The sequence below is a fragment of the Salvia splendens genome, chromosome 16, assembly GCF_004379255.2.
Source record: "Salvia splendens isolate huo1 chromosome 16, SspV2, whole genome shotgun sequence".
Classification (NCBI taxonomy): Eukaryota; Viridiplantae; Streptophyta; class Magnoliopsida; order Lamiales; family Lamiaceae; genus Salvia; species Salvia splendens.
The window spans coordinates 30,985,539-31,004,214 of NC_056047.1; the positions used below are offsets into that span (position 1 = coordinate 30,985,539).

An 18,676-nucleotide genomic window follows, 5' to 3' on the forward strand; every position below is an offset into this window, starting at 1 on the left:
AGTGGAAACAAGAAATTGAAAGGAGAGGCTTTGTTGGGGTATTGTGACAGTGATTATGCCGGTAACATTGACAATAGAAAGTCACAAACCAGCTATGTTTTCACTTTGTTTGGTGGAGCTATCAGCTGGAAGTTGAATTTGTAGAGTGTTCTGGCCTTATCCACCACTGAGGTGGAATAATTTGCCCTAACAACTGCGGTGGATGAGAGTTTTTGGCTTAGGGGCATTGCTGGAGAGTTTGGGGTGGATCAGAGGGCAGTTCCAATTGGTTGTGATAATAGTGGTGCAATAAGTTTGGCAAAGCAACAGGCATTTCATGAACGCAGTAAGCACATTGATGTGCGTCATCATTTTGTAAGGGAAGAGATTGAAAAGGGGAACATTATTGTGGTCAAGGTGGACATGCAAACAATCCGACTGACATGCTTACCAAGCCACAGCCTAAAGAGAAGTTTGATTTGTGTATAGAGTTGGTGGGCATGTGCAGGAGAGGATAATGATCTCGAAGCCAGGCAGCCAAGGTGGAGATTTGTGAGCTTGTTGGCTGCTGGTTCGAGCTCGAGTTCGAGCTAGGGTGATGAGTGACATGAGTAAGGAAAAGTCGCAAGAGCTTAAGCACGATTTCTGCTCAAATGAGAGCTTAAATGCCAGCAGTTGGATTTGTTAAAATAGGAAAGAATAGATCTTGGGCTTTGATTGTAAACTAGCCGTTGGTTAGTTGTTTTCGGTTTTGGGTTTGCTTTCACTCGGTTTTAGCTCAAGGGTTTTTAATGCCCAATTCTATTGTACAACATCTAAGTTTTTGGATAATACAAGATTCCTCTTCCATCTACACAATTTATTGATCTAGTTTTTCATCAAGTTGCTCAATCGTTTTCGAACGTTTTCGCCAACACCATGTTTGGTTGACAGGACTCTGCCTGAGAAAGTAATTTGATTCCTTAAATTTTAAATTCAAGTCTTTGTTTGATTTAGTTATTTTTAATAAAAATTTCCAGGGTTCTGAATCCTAACTTTTCTTAGGTATTCTTTATCCCTGTTTTAGGATTCTTACATTTTAGCTATTTAATGAAGTGGAATATAATTTTATGCAACTATTATTTATATTATTTAAATATTAATATTGTTATTATTACTACTACTACTACTATTATTATTATTATTAATAATTACAAAATTATAAAAATTATGTAAATTATGAATATTCCGTCCATCCCTCACTAAGTGAGGTATTACTTTTCGGCACATGTTGTAAGAAAGTGGAATTTTATTAGTTAAGTAGAGAGAATAAAGTAAGATAGATAACAAAGTGGAGAGGAAAAAGTAAGAGAGTATGTCAAAATAGGAAATGACTCACTGAACATGGAATATCCCAAAAAGGAATGTGAATCACTTAACAACGGACAAAGGAAGTACTTAATTTCAATATAATATTATAATGGTAATATTTATTAAAATTATGAATATATGATAAAAATAATAGTTATACCTATAATTATAACTATAATAATTATTATTATACTTAAAAGTAATTTTACTTATTATTATATCATTTATGATTATAATAAATAATTATATTTATTATTATGCTGTTCATTTTTAAATTGCATCATAACTGTAAATATAATAATATAATAAACATTTCATCCGTCCAACTTTAGGAGTTCCATTTGACTGCGGCACGTGTTTAAAGAAATGTTAAAGATAATGGAATGTGAGTCCTATTTTTATACTCCTTCCGTTCCATAAAAATATGTGCACTTTTCATTTTTGTCTGTGCCATAAAATATGGACATTTCCATTTATGGAAAGTTGTCTCCAACTCATTACTTTATGTAAACTTGTCTCCAACTCATTACTCATACTCCCTCCGTCCGCGAATAGGAGTCCCGGTTCACTTTTACCATAAATGCTAATAGGGTCCCACCTTCAACTAACCCATTCCACTCACATTTCATATAAAACTATATACAAGTGGGACCCCTATTCCACTAACTTTTTTCCACTCACTTTTCTTAACATTTCTTAAAACTCGTTCCGACAAGAAAGGAGACACCTAATGACGGACGGAGGGAGAATACATCAATTTATTTACAACTTATACAACTATGGCCATGATTACAACTCATCAAGCACTAATAATAATGTGGATCATATTGTCCACTAACACTACTTTAACTACTATTTTCCTCCTCTCTTTTTCTTTACTAATTGTGCATTATTCTCTTGGAGTTTCAAATGCCCATATTTTTATGAGACGGAGGGAATATATTAGTTTTGTGATAAAATATGAGTGGAAAAAAGTTTTGTGATAAAATATGAGTGGAAAAAGGTTAATGAAATGTGAGGTCTATTACTATTTATGAAATATTTGAACTGGTACTCTTAAAGTGGGACACCCAAAAATGGTAAACCAGGACTGCTAAAGTGGGACGGAGGAAGTATATATTTTTAATTAATTATTTATTAAAAATCTTGAAATTTATTGTTTTTATTACTATTATTATTTTTTATTAATAAAAAATTGTCACTGTTTTTTATTAATAAAAAATTGTCACTAATTAATGTGATACCTGCTAATTAATCAACACATTATATTAAATATGTCAACCTAATGGTATGAGTATGTCAACACAAATTCATCTTGACATTTATAAAATGTCAATTGACATACTCATGTCATTATGTTGACATTTTTAATATATCATGTCATTATGTAGACATTTTTAATATAATGTGTTGATTTAGTTAGTAAGTAGCACATTAAGATAGTTAGTATTTAAACACATCCCTACAGTCTACAATGTCAACCATAAATAATTTAGGATGAGTACGTCGAAAATCTCCTTGAGTTTGGCTTGCAAAATTTTGTAATCCTGCGATGTGTCCTGGTGCATAGCGGCCATGTCCGGCGACCTCAAGGAGTAAGAGAAGGTTAGCTTGGGCGGTACCACGTCTCCGAACAGCGCAGACTCCTCCGCCATTCTCAGCAGCACTCTCCTCACAATCTCTCCCAAATACATGCCTGAAATAAGCTTCTCGAATATCTGCCAATAAAATGTCACTGTTACGGACTCAATGTTCCACATTGATTGTGAGGGCAACAATTGATGTATGGTATATAGAATGTATGGTTGATAAGGCTAATTTCATGCATTGATTAAAGGGCTGAATTCGTGCATTTACGGGGTTTAACACATCTTTTTAAGCTTGGTGTGTAGAAAGTTTCCAGGTCCAGGAAGAAGAGAGGTCAATTGCATGACCCAAGGAATCTGGCGAATAAGTGGGGTGGAATTTTTCTAGAATATCAAACCCGCACCTATATAAGGAAGAGAGCATACAATCTAAAGAGAGGAGGAATTTCTTTTTGGGCACTTTGCTCTTGGCACTCTTAGCTCACTCACTTCTACACACTTGGGGTGACTGTTAGGGAATTTGTAGGGGTTCGGGTCATTTCATTTGCTGTTTGATTTTGGGTAACACCGTCCTTGTGTAGGGCGAAGATACAATTTTTGCTTTCATTTTATTTGTCGTCGTGAATTTCATCGAGCTTCGCTGTTCGAAGCTCGACCCTATTTTCTGTTGAATCTCGTTATCTATGCATTTTCTGTTTCTGTATTTACTTTACTGCTGTTGATTTCGATTATGGATGCAAATTGTTTTGAGTTTGACGTAGTTGCTGAACTGGATGTTTGTTTCTCGCCTTGGTTTATTGAGTTTGAGTAGAATTGTTGGAAGCTTGTGTAGATCGGGGCAGATCTGTTGAATCGAAAGTTATGGAGTTGATTTTGTTGGTTGTTTGGTTCGGAATGCTTGGATTCGGAGTGGATTAAGCATCCGATGTCTGGATGGGAAACAGAATTGGTCGTGGTCGATGCCTGGTTTTCGTGTTTTCGTTTCATTCCGTCTAGTATATGTAGATCTGTTCTATTTCTGGCTAATTGCAAGTTTCCGACGTCCGAACTTTTACATTTTGTCTGAATCTGGATTTGTGCTCTGTTTTCTTCATATTCGCGTTTGATTCAGGTAATGAGATGCACGTAATTGTTAGTTAAATTCTTAGTTTGTTAGTTGCAGTTTTTCTTCCGTACTTTCTGTTTTTGGAAAATGGTCCCCACTGTTTACTCGCTTTCTGTCTAGCTATATTAGGTAGTAGTTTGATATAGCTCGGTCTAGGAAGTTAGTTTGATATCTCGTAATTACAAGGATGTTCGATGTCTGCATGATGTTTTCAGTTTCCTAGGTCCAGTGTCTGATTTTCGTTCTTAGGTCTAGTAGTAGTTAAACCTCAACCCAAATTTGCGTGGCAGCAGCCAACAACTTGCCCAGAGTCTCCTAAATGCTTTCTTACGTGTCCATTTTCATGGGATCGACCCCTGCTTCCCTATACTAATCCATAGTATAGCTGGTTGAGGATTTTTGAAAGCGCGGGGGGTTTGTGTGTCCGACGACCGAGACTTCCAGGATCCTCTGAGTTCCTAGACCTTGTGATCTAGCGGATTATCTGGACCTGAGGGCTCGACCCAGCATAAAAGTACACATGAATCTTCGGTTAAATATGCTGCTTCAAATGGCGCCGTTGCCAGGGATGGATGGCGTAATTTGCGATTGTGTTTAAGAGATTTTGGCGTACATAGTTTTGATTTTGTTTCTTTTTCATTTATTTTCAGTTTATGAGCAAGGGCTCACGGTTTGGACACTGGGCTAACTCATCTGGGTGGAGGAACGATCAGTTTACTTGGAAGGTCAGGGACACGGCATCTACGGTCACCACCAGATCGGGGTTATCTACGGGAGATCCATTTCCGTTTAGTTCAGAAAGTGAAGAAGACTGGAATTCGTCAGGAAAGGAGGATCCAAAGTCAACTTCAGAAACAGATACAGAGGAGGCAGAGATCAGAGACATAGCACACATAGTCGATCCAGATCCGGAGATCGATTCGCTCACTGCCCATCTAGATGGTGAGCCAGCTCAGGCTATAGTTATGAATCCGCGTCAGAGGGCTATCGATATTAAGACAGATGTGTTAGGCATTCTACCAACGTTCTCTGGACGTAGGAACAAGTGTCCATACGAATTCCTAAATAAGTTTAGCAAGCTGTGCAGTATTCAGAAAAGGCCAACAATGCGACGGAGGAAGATTACCGCCTACGTGCAATTCCGTTCGCCCTGAAGGGAGAGGCTAACACATGGCTACTGAGGCTACCTCCGGATTCCATCCGAACATGGAGGGATTTCAAGTTGGAGTTTCTAGATTACTTTTTCCCTTCAAAAAAGACCAACGCTCTCAAGAAAGAAATCGTGGAGTGTAAGCAGGAGTATGATGAGTCTCTTAGTCAATATTGGTCGCGGTTTAAAGGATTGTTAGATGCCTGCCCAAATCATAGAATGATCGAGGCAGAGATTTACTATCTGTTCTATGAAGGAGCAAACCCTGAGTCAAAGGATTTGATGAACTCCTCGAGCGGGGGAAATTTCATGAAGAAAAAGGGAAGTGAAGCGAGAGAGATCTTGGGAAAGTTGATAGAGGCCAAAAAGGCGTACGACAACCCGAGGAATGTTATGAGAAGAGGGACGGCAAACGCTCTGAGAGAGTAAGATGACGAAAGAGTCGAGGCGAGAATAGATAGGCTTGAGAAAGCACTCTTGAATGCAATCGAGAAGACTAATCCACCATCCTCACAAGAAAAAGAAAAGCCTCCAGGGCTAGGAGAAATTTCACCCCAGCAATATTATGGTCCTCAAGAAGGAGATTACCAGGCCCAAGTTAATGCAATGGGTAGTTGGAATCCTGATGGGAGTTGGAACCCCGGGAAACAGAGGGATACACCATGGAGAAACCATCCCAATTTCAGATGGTCTGACAACAATCTGAACCAGCCACCTCCACAACAGAACGCCCAGTTGACGCATCAACCAGAAAGGCAGACTAACTGGTCTGGGAGAAGTCAGGAGGGACAGCTGGAGCAGCCGGAACCAGGGAGATCATTCAAATTGGGTGAATAGGAATCAGAACCATCAGGAGAACTCTTATGTACCGCCACACCAAAGAAACTATTCCGGAAGTTATCAGAATCCCCAAACCACCAGGGAAACCAAGGGCCAGGAAATCAGTACAACAACAGTTCAGGAGGTCAGGGGAACTTTCACCAGAATCAAGGAAGTGGACCACATCTGGGTCCAGGACCAAGTTCCGGCCAGTCTAGTTCTAAGATACCAAGGAATCTAGATGACATGGTGCATGATCTAGTTAGTTCTCAACACCATATACAGAACAACTTGCAGTCCAACAATGACGTGGTGCATAAGCTTCAGGACTCTCAGCTAGAGCAGAAGGCAGCAATGGATATGCTGGCAAAGGAATTGTCTCAGATTGCAACTTCTTTGAGCGAGATACGAGGAAACGAAGGAAGGATTCTTGCCTCAGTAAGGCCGCCAGATAGGGAAAACATCAGTCAAATCACTTTGAGATAAGGGCGATGATATGAAGGTCCAACGATGATGAAGGATGAAGAAACAACTCCAGTGAAGGGCAAGGAAGGGAAGGATCTAGTTCGTGAGTCTGAAAATTTTGGAGCAGGAAGTTCCGAGAGAAGAGATGACCTTCGGAAGGTGATTTGAGGAAACTATTACCGAGTATGGCTGAACCATTTTTCCTATACCCAGAGCCAGAAGTGGAAAATGAGGTAGTGAGGAAAGAAACAGGTGAGTTTTCAGCTGAAGGGTCTACAAGTGCGGAGAAACAATTGAAACCGTTCCCGCACCGATGAGAGGCTAAGAAGAAGAAGGATGAGCCGGTGGATTTCATGGACATCTTTGGGAAGTTGGAGATAAACCTGCCGTTCATACAAGCTTTGAAGCTACCCGTCTTCAGCAAATTCATCAAGGAATTCATAGCTGGAAAGACAAGACCCAGTGGGAAGATCCTGATTGGAGAGAACGTGTCAGCAGTAATTCAGAAACGCAGGATGCCTTCGAAACGCACTGACCCAGGTATGTTCACCTTACCCATTTCAATCGGTGATGTTAGAATTGAGCATGCCATGTGTGATTTAGGAGCATCGATAAATGTTTTACCGCTTTCCATTTACAAGAAGTTGGTAGGAGTAGGGATGGTAGATACAAAGGTGGTAATCCAATTGGCGGATAGGTCGTGCATTTGTCCAAAGGGAGTCTTAGAAAATGTTATCGTCAAAGTGCATGATTTTCTGTATCCTGCCGATTTCCATGTTATCAAAATGAGTGACAATGAGTCTGCTGAGTCTAGCGGCGTACTTTTAGCGATACCTTTTCTCCGTACTGCCAAGACCATAATTGATGTTTTTGATGGAACCATATGCCTGGATTATAATGGGGAAAAATATACATTTAGCATAGATGAAGCAATGAAGAAACTATTAGATGTTGAGAATATGCATGTTATCGATGTTATTAACCCCCTGGTCAAGGAATATCTTGAGACTGAGTTGATGTAGGAGCAGATTGATAATTCAGAATTAAGTCACTCTATTGACAGAGAAGTAGTTGGATGGTGCGAGGCAATGAATACAAGGGAATTATCAGATGAAGAGCTAGCCGAAGCTATTTCGGAATTTTGTACGAATCCAGAGTCAGCCAGGTCAAGGGGATTAGCTCATGTAGCTAGTATGGAAAATTCTTCCAGATCTGAAAAGGGAATGATAACTGATGTGAAGGAAAAAGATCCCTTGCCACAGGAAACAAGTACCCCCAAGAAGGAGTTGAAAATGCTTCCACCAGGACTCAAGTATGCCTACCTAGAAGAGAACGAGACCTTCCCGGTAATCATCAACAGCAATTTGACCGAGGAACAGGAAAGGGAGCTACTGGAGGTAATAAGAAAGAACAAGAAGGCAATTGGATGGACTCTCTCAGACCTAGTCTGGGGAATGGACTTCATGAGTCCATTTCCATCTTCGTACGGAAATACATACATCCTTGTGGCTGTAGATTATATTTCAAAATGGATAGAAGCCAAGACTACCACGTCTTGTGAAGCCAAAGAGGTGGCTAAGTTTCTTAGAGCTAACATTTTTAACAGATATGGGGTGCCCCGAGCGATTATATCTGACCAAGGGACGCATTTCCATAACCGAACCATAGAAGCTTTGATGAGGAAGTACAGAGTCCACCACAGGCTTTCAACTCCGTATCATCCTCAGTCTAATGGACAAGCAGAGATCTCGAAGAGGGAGATCAAGGTAATATTGGAAAAGACGGTGAATCCGTCAAGGAAGGATTGGAGTAAGAGGCTTGGTGATGCATTGTGGGCCAACCGGACAGCATACAAAACGCCTATTGGGATGTCACCCTACAGGTTAGTGTTTGGCAAGATATGCCACTTGCCCGTGGGAATAGAACACCGAGCATATTGGGCGGTCAAGAAGATCAACATGAGACCCCAATCCTGCGAGGAAGAGCGAAAATTGCAACTTCAAGAGCTGGAGGAGCTAAGACTGGAGTCATATGAGTCTGCAATGTGGTACAAGGAAAAGACAAGACTCTGGCATAACAAAAACCTCCGAGTCAAGGAACTACAAGTGGGTCAGAAGGTCCTCCTTTTCTAATCCCGGCTCAAGCTTATGCTGGGAAGCTGAAGTCCAAGTGGATAGGGCCGTACACTGTTGTCAGTCTTTGAGCAAATGGAGTTATGGAAATCCAGGGAAGTGCCTTGAACTCTATTCCTTTCCTTGTTAATGGTCATCGGGTGAAGGTTTTTAGGGATAATTATGAGTCGTGTGTGGTGGAGGAAGTGCCACTGCGCGCACTCTTTATTATCACCTGATTGGTTTAGTGAGGAGTGCTCTCGACGAATTCCTGGGTCAGGTAAATAGGAATGCATCTTTAATCTATATACTGAACCAAGGGATCGCGGGAGTACTAAATTGAAAGTGTAAATATTTAGTTATTTTATAAAAGTAAAGAAAAACCCAAACAAAGAAAAAAATTTAATCTTCCAAAAATATTTTCGGAATGTCAGATTTCTTAAGGGAAATTGTTTTGTCACCTTTGAATCATTGACCTAGGAGTCTGGCGTTTCATTTATATTGTTTTTTCCTAAGTGTGGTATTGTGGGATGGTAGCGTTTACATGGGGCAGAGAGATTTTAGTTTGGGAGGGATGTGGTAAAGTTTTGAAATTTATATTTTCACTTTACGGGAAGACGTACGGTTGCTTACATCACGCCTGCAAATCGTTCCCATCCCTACCTAAATTCGTTCTTTTCTTTCTTTATTCTTTATTTCTCAAACTAAACTCGCTCTCACTCTAAAAAATCCCCAAATTCTCTCTCGCAATACCCACCTTTCTCAAACCCTAATCGGAATTTTTCTCCCAAGAATTTTGTGTAATTTTCAGATTCAGATCATGGAGAACGCACCAAATGCAGGGAACCCCACCACATCTGCCGATTCAAGTGCGGCAACGTTCATGGAAGAATTAATGCAGAAATTCGGCGGTGCAGAAGAGGCGAAGAAAGCTTTCGCCCTGTTCACGACGATGATGGAAAAAGTAGCACCTACCGCACCACCACCACAGCAAATTCCGGAAGTTTCGAAGGCCCAACCTGCTATTGTACAAATAGCCGAACCGTCCGCCAGCGCACTGAAGAAAGATGCTGCGTTAGGCGAAGAATAGGGACAGGAGGCGGATCTGGCTACGGGGTTGGAGCAAATGGCGGTTGGTGATCAAAGGTTAGCACATGTCGTCGAGGGGGAAACCCCTGTTATTTCTGCGAGTGTGGGTGAGGGGGAAACCCCTGTTTCTGTTGACGGTGGGATTGAGGAGGAAACCCCCCTGTTGTTTCTGTTGAAGTTGCTGAGGGGGAGACCTCTATCGGTGTTTTGGAGGGGGAAACCCTTGTTATTTCTGAGAAAGTTGTTCAGGGTGAAACCCCAGAAAGGCTCGTGGGCAGTGAAGCCCTAATTTCTGATCAGACAGTTGTTGGGTGGGGAACCCCTGTCTACATTGAGGGGGCGACCCCTATTATGTCTGAAGGGGGGGAGGCCCCCATTACTGATGATGTTTCGGAGCCCAATGAGAGTGGGCTGAAATTAGTGATAGATCTGGACAAAGAATCCGGCGAAAGCAGATTCACCGATGGACAAGAGAGCAGCCAGGCGTAGGGCCCAGCGAAACTTGAGTAACGAGAATGAAGATCTGACTCTACCCACGAAGGGGGAATGTCTAGCCCCGGGAATGGAGGGCGAACGAGCGGAGATATTCCCTGGGTCTAGGAGGGATGAGGACGAAATAGAAGAGTGCCGCCTGGCAGCAGAACGGAAAAGGAAGGGCAAACATGCTGCTACTTCCTGGGTCAAGAAGTCCAAGTAGACTACAAAGGGCAAATATGTTGAAGCAACACTCCCATCCCCTACTCAAGTTCCATTCGCCAAGGAACGAGTTGGCCCTACCCCAGGAAGCGAGTCTGAAGAGGAAGCGTTGGATGAACCTGAGGAGGTGCTGAATTTTGAGCCAGCTGAGGTCTGGATAACGAAGGGATTACTGAAAGCAATGGGGAATTTCGAGGATCCCAAGAGAACGGCAACGTACAAAGAGAGATGTGGTTCTGGAAAGCTAGCAAAGTCCGGGAAACGATATGTTCAGGAGGAGTTGGAGGAGATAGACTCCGACGAGGAGTTTCGTCAGTTCATCGGCGCAATAAGGTTTGATTGGCTGTTAAAGCACAGTGACACGGAGGTACCAGCAGCATTGGCCCGGGAATTTTTCTCCACCTTCCGACTGAAGACCACCACTGATTTGGATGCGGACTCAATTACTTTCCGACTCTTTACAAAGGAACATGAAATGAGCATCAGGGACTGGTCCCTCCGACATGGTTTTTTTACCCGCGCAGAAGACGATGAAGGTATCTGGAATGAGCGTGTGGTGGGACCACCAAAGAAGACTCCTGGATTCAAACCGCAGTCTGCTTGGGAGTTTGTCACGCATCCGAAAGTGGGACAGTTTAAGACCAGCTACTCGAAGGCCTTCTATATCGACAACCGAATCCTGCGTTTTGCTCAAACTTTCATAAGCTATAATTTGATGGGAACTGCCAATTCTGCTTTGACTACAGCCGACCTATACTTCACATGGTGCATGGCCAAGGGCGTGAAAGTGCATCTGGGTTATTGGTTAGCCCAGGCCTGTCACCAGATGGCTGCAAATCCCTCCAGCCACATGTACACATGCCACATTCTCGGTGCTTACCTTCAGCGAAACTCAATCATTAAGATAGCAAAATCTGCGCCGGAGGTAGTGATGTGCGAGCCGCCAAAGATCTTCAGTGTGGACTACTTCTTCAACGAGGGCTTGCTCTACATGCATGGGAAGAATGTTTGCTTTTATGAGGTCGGTAGAATGGAACCCCAAGTGAAGCCAGAACAGGATGTTGTCGAAACGGTGGCCAGTGTAGAGTATGACGAGATGAGAAAGGAAGTGGGATTGATGCGGAAGGAGGATAAGCCGGAGTCGCCGGCCAGGAAGAAAGCAAAAGTGACCCGACCCTACGTACCACCCCAGTTTGGCTCCCGAGGGGGCCAAACCCCGAATTGAAACCCCCTTGACCAAGTAACTTTACTTTCATTTTTCTTTTATCTTCTTTCAGTTTTTTTATTATGTTTGTTTGCTTGTTGTTTGTGTTATGTGTTTGTTTTTTCCAGCATGCTGCGTGTCGTATATATTTGTCAGCACCTATATGTGTCTTCTCCTACTTAGCCCAATTTTTGGTCTAAGTGTGAGAAGTTTGAGTTTCTTTTGGGCATGTTTTGGTTTATGTCTGTTGTGTTTTCTCCCACTTAGCCTGTTGCTCAGTCTAAGTGTGAGAAGTTTGTTTTGTTTGTGAGTGTCTACTGTTATGTGTTTCGTGGTAGTCTGTTTTGTACTTGCCTGTTTCCCCCCTTCACTAGGATAGCTTGGGGACAAGCTTGAGTAATGTGGGAGGGGGAGGGAGTCGTACAGTTGTGTTTTAATGTGATTAGGTGTCTTTAGGTTTAGTTTCTTTTGAAGGGGTTGGCAGCGGAAGCGTGCATGAGATCCGATCACATAAATTTGATCTATTTAGCAGATTATTTAGACAAAATCTATTCGCGTAATTATCTCATGTGTCATGCTCATAACTTGAATTAAAACATGCTTTAGCATATAAAATCCCTAAAACATTCTCACTACGGAATTAGCCAATTTACCTCGTTGATTCAATCAAGAATCGATGATGGCTTTCTCCGTCACCACGTGAAGATCTTCAGTACTCGACCTCTGATCTTCTGACTGGTGTCCCGGACAATATGCTGATATTTGTGTAGGCAAATCTCACCAGAATACTAGGACTCGAATAACAAAGACAGAACTCAGCTCACGGAGGGAGCAATTTTCGAATTCTCTCGCTTTTTCTAGGGGGGACGAAAATTGTAGCTATAATAATTATATTTTCCATCTCCTTTATTCTCCTATTTATAAAGTCACATATTGGGCCCAGTCAGAGATCTAAGGAAGAATTTGGACATGGCCTCACCCAATTAGCTTTTTACTAATTAAATTGAACCCACAATTTAATATAAGCTTATATTGGAATATTACAAGCAGCCACTACAAAAGTAATATTGCACTGCCTTTCCAAATCCGAAATTACAAGTATTTCGGGTTTCCTTTTATTTGTTTAATTCATTTCCCGCGCTTAAGATAGAAACATCCATTAATTAATTAATGTCTGCTATGGACTTAATTAATTAACATATTTTATTCTCCAAGAGTGGACTTAGCAAGAAACTCTTATTTATTGTTCATAGAGTAATTAAACTCTAACTAGCTAGGTTCCGAATAATAAAACCTCGTTTCGAGCTCCTCTTGTGGATGTTATCAAAGAGACTCTCCTCGCGCACGATTCAACATAATAGCAATCCTAGCACCGCTAGACAATGATCACCACTACCCAATATACCTGGATCGTTGGGTGACGAAAAACCCGCACCTTTGGTAAGTCAAAGTAGTAGATACTCAATATCGTATGCTCAATGCTAATGTACATTGATTAAGAAATTAGTTATCAAGACCTCGTCTTTCGGTAGATAGCATAAAGACTCGTCTTGCTGTTAGATCCATTCAGTGCTATACCACACCAACGTCATCATATTTCAATAAGGCTTAGAAATAATCGGACTGGCATTGCAACCTTTCACGATAGGTAGTCTAGGTTTATCTAGGTTGTGAAATTCTTATTTTTCTTTGTTTAGAACTGACCGCGTACCTCAAATTGAGCCCAGCCCACAACCGGTCTACTAGAACAAAGACTTAGACTTATGTTATGTTCGCTTATACATTTAAATATGCAATAAACATCCATTAAATATAAAAAATAACAACATTATGACAAAAATAATCTGTTGCATTCATTGGAAAATAATTATTAGAGTTTTATAGTATTCAATCACTCGAAAGGTGCTTTCTAGTATACAAACCCTAACAATCTCCCACTTATACTCAAAACAGCTTTCGAGTATACAAAATAGTGTGCACACGTCAAATTTCTCCCACTTATACTGAAAGCAAGTTGAGGTCTTGAATGAGTCGAACTCCCATCCCTTCAACGTGGCCCTCGAACGGTTTTACCGCCAATGCCTTTGTAAAAGGATCTGCCAGGTTGTTCTCTGACGCAATCTTGACCACTTGTATGTCTCATCTCTGCACTATATCCCTTATGATATGATACTTCCGCTCTATGTGTTTGTTCGCTTTGTGAGCTATTGGTTCCTTCGAATTTGCCACAGCACCAGAATTGTCACAATAAACCGTGATGCTCTTGGGCAGATTCGCAACCACACCTAAATCCAAAAGGAAGTTCTTGAACCATACTGCCTCTTTTGCAGCCTCCGAAGAGGCCACATACTCGGCTTCCATGGTCGAGTCCGTGATGCATTTCTGCTTCACACTCTTCCAAATTACGGCTCCACCTCTTAAGGTGAACACATATCCTGAAGTAGATTTTCTCGAATCCTGATCAGCTTGAAAGTCTGAGTCAGAATATCCCAAAGGACAGAGCTCGACTGCATTGTAAACTAGAGCATAGTCCTTAGTCCGTTTAAGGTACTTGAGTATGTTCTTAACGGTAGTCCAATGTCCTTAGCCCGGATTCGACTGATATCTTGCCATCATGCCAACAACAAAGCAAATATCAGGCCTTGTACAAAGCATAGAATACATGAGAGTTCCAACTGCTGAAGCATATGGAATCCTTCTCATTGCTTGTATCTCAGACGGCGTTTTGGGGCACATCTCTTGAGATAGATGGATGTCATGTCTAAAAGGTAAGAAACCTTTCTTGGCGTCCTGCATGCTAAAGCGACTAAGTACTGTTTCGATGTAAGGTTCTTGAGATAAGCACAACATCTTCTTTTCTCGATTCCTAAGAACCTTGATCCCGAGGATGTGTCCCGCATCTCCCATATCCTTCATCTCGAACTGGTTTGACAACCATGTTCGTACTGATGACAACATCTTTTTATTGTTTCCAATTAGAAGAATGTCATCTACATATAAAACTAAGAACACTACATTCCTCTTTTCAACCTTCTTGTACACACAACTTTCACTTGGGCATTTTTCGAATCCAAACTTGCGAACAGTTTGATCGAAACACTGGTTCCATGATCTAGATGCTTGCTTAAGGCTATAAATGGCCTTCTTAAGCTTCCAAACCATGTGTTCCTTGCCCTTTATGGCATAACCTTCGGGTTGTTCCATGTAGATGGTCTCCTCAAGACCGCCATTTAGAAACGCAGTCTTAACGTCCATCTGCCATACATCCCAATCCATATAAGCTGCTATAGACAATAGTATCTGGATCGATTTGAGCATGGCCACCGGGGAGAAAGTCTCGTCGTAATCGAAACCTTCCTTTTGGGTATACCCCTTAGCCACTAGTCTTGCCTTGAAGACTTTAACTCGTCCATCGGGTCCACGTTTATGTTTATATATCCACTTGCTCCCAATGGCAGTACAACCTTCGGGTAAGACGGACAAATCGTAGACGTCTTTGTCTATCATAGATTGTAGTTCTGAATCCATTGCTTTCACCCATTCACAATGATCAACATCTGTCTGCGCTTCCGCAAAGTTCCAGGGATCTAATACATTGCTGTCTGAGGAGTGATCCATAGATTCCCCCAAACCAATGTATCTTTCGGGGCTCTTGTGAGACCCTCCCACTGCGGCGCGGCACTACAATTCTTGGAATAGAAGTTGAAGTTTCTGGAATTATTTGTACACTCGGTACTCGTTCTTGGTTAATGGAATTTGTGACAGAAGTTAGCTCATCAAGAGCCACTTCACTGTTGGGTTTATGATTCATTACATGGTCTTCCTCTAAGAATGTGGCGTGAGTGCTAACAATAACTTTTTTATCTCGGAGACTAAAGAATTCATAAGCTTTCGTTCCTCTGGGGTACCCTATAAACAAACATACCTCCGTCCTTGATCCTAGCTTAGTTGGATCCTTTTCCAATACATGAGCCAGGCAACCTCAAATCTTGAGATGTGCTAGATTGGGCTTGCGCCCAGTCCACAACTCATAAGGAGTAGTAGGTACGGATTTTGACGGTAAATTGTTTAAAATTTGGCTTGCAGAAAGCAAGACATGTCCCCAAAACGAAGTAGGTAGTCGTGCATAACTCATCATCGATCGGACCATGTTCAATAAGTTCCTGTTCCTTCTTTCAGCCACGCCGTTCTGCTGGAGCGTGCCCGGCGCAGTCAGTTGGGATTCAATTCCCGACTCCGACAAGTAGTCCAAAAACTCAGCACTGAGGTACTCGCTTCCACGATCAGATCGTAGGCTTTTGATACTCTTACCATGATACTTCTCCACAAGATTATTAAAGTCGTTGAACTTATCAAAAGACTCTGACTTGTGGCACATCAAATAGACGTATCCAATTTTCGAGAAGTCATCAATAAATGTGATGAAGTATCGAAAACCACCTCTTGCCTCAGTAGACATTGGACCACATACATCGGAATGAACGAGCTCAAGTACTTCTTTGGCCCTATTGCCCTTAGCCTGAAAAGCCTCTTGGTCATCTTGCCTTCTAAGCATGACTCACACTTATGAAAAGGTTCCTCCTCTAGATCTTTAATAAGATCTTGTTGGACAAGAGAATGGATCCTCCTTTCAATGGCATGACCAAGTCTAAGGTGCTATAAGTACGTTTCGTTCATTGAACTTGAAGGTTCCTTTCGTTTCTTTGAAATTTTTGATGTTGTATTGAGTTCTGATTTGCGATTATTAAACTGTGTAGATGTGATTTTGTACAGATTGTTTTCCATGATACCACGACAGATATAAGAACCATATTTCTTAATAACGCAATTGTCATTAAAAGAAATCGAATATCCATCAAAAACTAATTTAGAAACTGAAATTAAATTTCTTCTAAAAGAAGGTATCAACAAAACATTCTTCAAAATAAAAAATCTATCACTACTAAAACGCAAATAAATGTCTCCCACTGTGATAAGGCTAATTTCATGCATAGGTCTAGGGGATAAATTCATGAAATTACGGGGTCTAACACACATCTTAAGCCAGGTGTGTAGAAGAATTTTGCCAGGTCCATGAAAGAGAGAGGACAATCACATGGTCCGAGGAAACTGGCGAAAAAGTGAGCATTGTGGAGGAAATTGCAAGACGGAGGAAATCTCGGAGCTGAAGGGTAGAATGGAGATTTCTACGAATGCTTCTAGAAGATTATGTCTGCTCCTATATAAGGAAGGAAGCATGCATTCTAGAGGGACCTTCTCGGTGGAGGCCTCGTTACAAATTGTAGCTAGGAGCTCACTTTTCTCTTACACACTTGGGTTCTTTTTTGAGAAATTCGGGGGTTCACGTCTGGGTTCACTTCCTGTTTACAGTAGTTTCATTTGGGTGTAACACCGTCCTGTCGAGGGTGAAGAAACATTTTCCAATTTATTTTTCATTATTTTGTGGATTTCACCGAGCTTCGCTGTTCAAAGCTCGACACTCTGTTTACCCTTTATTCTGTGGGTTTATGCAAGCTATTTTCCATAATGTTGATGGTGTTTGTTTCTGCTTCAGTTACTGTGTTTTTCTGGAGTTCGTGCTAGTACTTGTTTTGGATGCTTTTCGCATTTGCTCACTGAATCTGTGTAGAATTGTTTGAATTGGTTCTTGATCGGAGTAGATCTTTAGAATCGGAAGTTATGGGGATGATTCTAGTTGTTGTAGGACTCGGATCGCTTGGATCCGTAGTGGATTAAGCATCCGACGATAGATCTGAACAGAGTTGGTTTAATTTGATGCCTAGCCTTCGTGTTTTTATTTCGCTCCGTCTAGTTTATAAAGATCTGTGTTATTTCCGGTTTGTTGCAAGTTTCCGATGACAAAACTTTTATATTCTGTTCGAATCAGGGTATGTGCTCTGTTTCCTTCATCTTCGTGTCTGATTTAGCTAGAGAAATGCATGTCGTTGTTAGTTAAATTCCCAGTTCGTTATTTGCAGCTTTTCTGTCGTACCTGCTATTTCTGGAATGATGCTCCTCACTATTATTTGTTTTCTGTCTAGCTAAATTAGGTAGTCCTTTACACGGTCTAGGAAGTGAATTCAATATCTGGCAGTCATGAGGACATTTGATCTCAGCATGTTTACAGTTTTCTTGGTCTAGTGTTACATTTCTTGCCTAGGTCTAGTTGTAGTTATACCTCAACCCAGTTTGCGTGGCAGCAGCCGCCTTTGTCAAGAGTCTCTAAATGCTTTCTTACATGTCCGTCTTCGTGGGATCGACCCCTGCTTCTCTATACTAATCCATAGTATTCGGGTTGAGGGATCTTTGAAAGGGAGTTTTGTGTGTACAACGACAGAGCATTCCGTGTTCCATTGAGTTCCTAGACCAAGTGATCTAGTGGGTTCATAAGACTTGGTATCTCGACCTAGCACAACACATCACCCTCTCTCCCTTCAAATGGTGTCGTTGCCGGGGACTGGATGGCGTAATTTGTGATTGTGTTTAGTGGATTTTGGCGTACATAGTTCTTAATTTTTCTTTTCCTTTTATTTTCAGTTTATGAGCAGGGACTCACGGTTTGGACACTGTGGTAACTCATCTGAGTGGAGGAACGATCAGTTTATTTGGCAAGTCAAGAACACAACATCTACGGTCACCACCAGATCGGGATTATCTACTGGAGATCCATTTCTATTTGATTCGGGAAGTGAAGAGGATTGGAACTCGTCAGGAAGAGAGGATCCTAAATCATCTTCGGAAACAAGTACAGAGGAGAAAGAAACAGGGGACATGGCGAACATAATCGATCCAGATCCAGAGATCGGTTCGCTTACTGCTCAACTAGATGGAGAGCCAGCTCAAGCTATAGTAATGAACCTGCGACAGAGGTCCATTGAGATAAAGACAAACGTGCTCGGCATCCTACCCACATTCTCTGGGCGAAGGAATGGATGCCCGTATGAGTTTTTGAACGAATTCAGCAAATTGTGTGGCATACAAAAAAGGCCGAATGAGGCGACTGAGGAGGATTATCGCCTGCGTGCAATTCCGTTTGCCTTGAAGGGGGAAGCCAACACATGGTTATTGAGGTTGCCCCCGGATTCTATCCGCACATGGAGGGACTTGAAGTTGGAATTCTTA

The 18,676-nt window shown here is 41.7% G+C and overlaps 1 protein-coding gene across 1 annotated transcript in view; it reads right to left on the reverse strand.

Moving 5' to 3' along the window:
- Window positions 1–2,798: 2,798 nt before the first annotated feature.
- Window positions 2,799–18,676, reverse strand: part of LOC121770494 (probable hexokinase-like 2 protein) — a 42,476-nt gene continuing 26,598 nt past the window's right edge. The window contains exon 6 of the mRNA XM_042167214.1: window positions 2,799–3,047. Coding sequence (XP_042023148.1) covers window positions 2,799–3,047 — 249 coding nt within the window. The remainder of the gene's footprint in view (window positions 3,048–18,676) is intronic.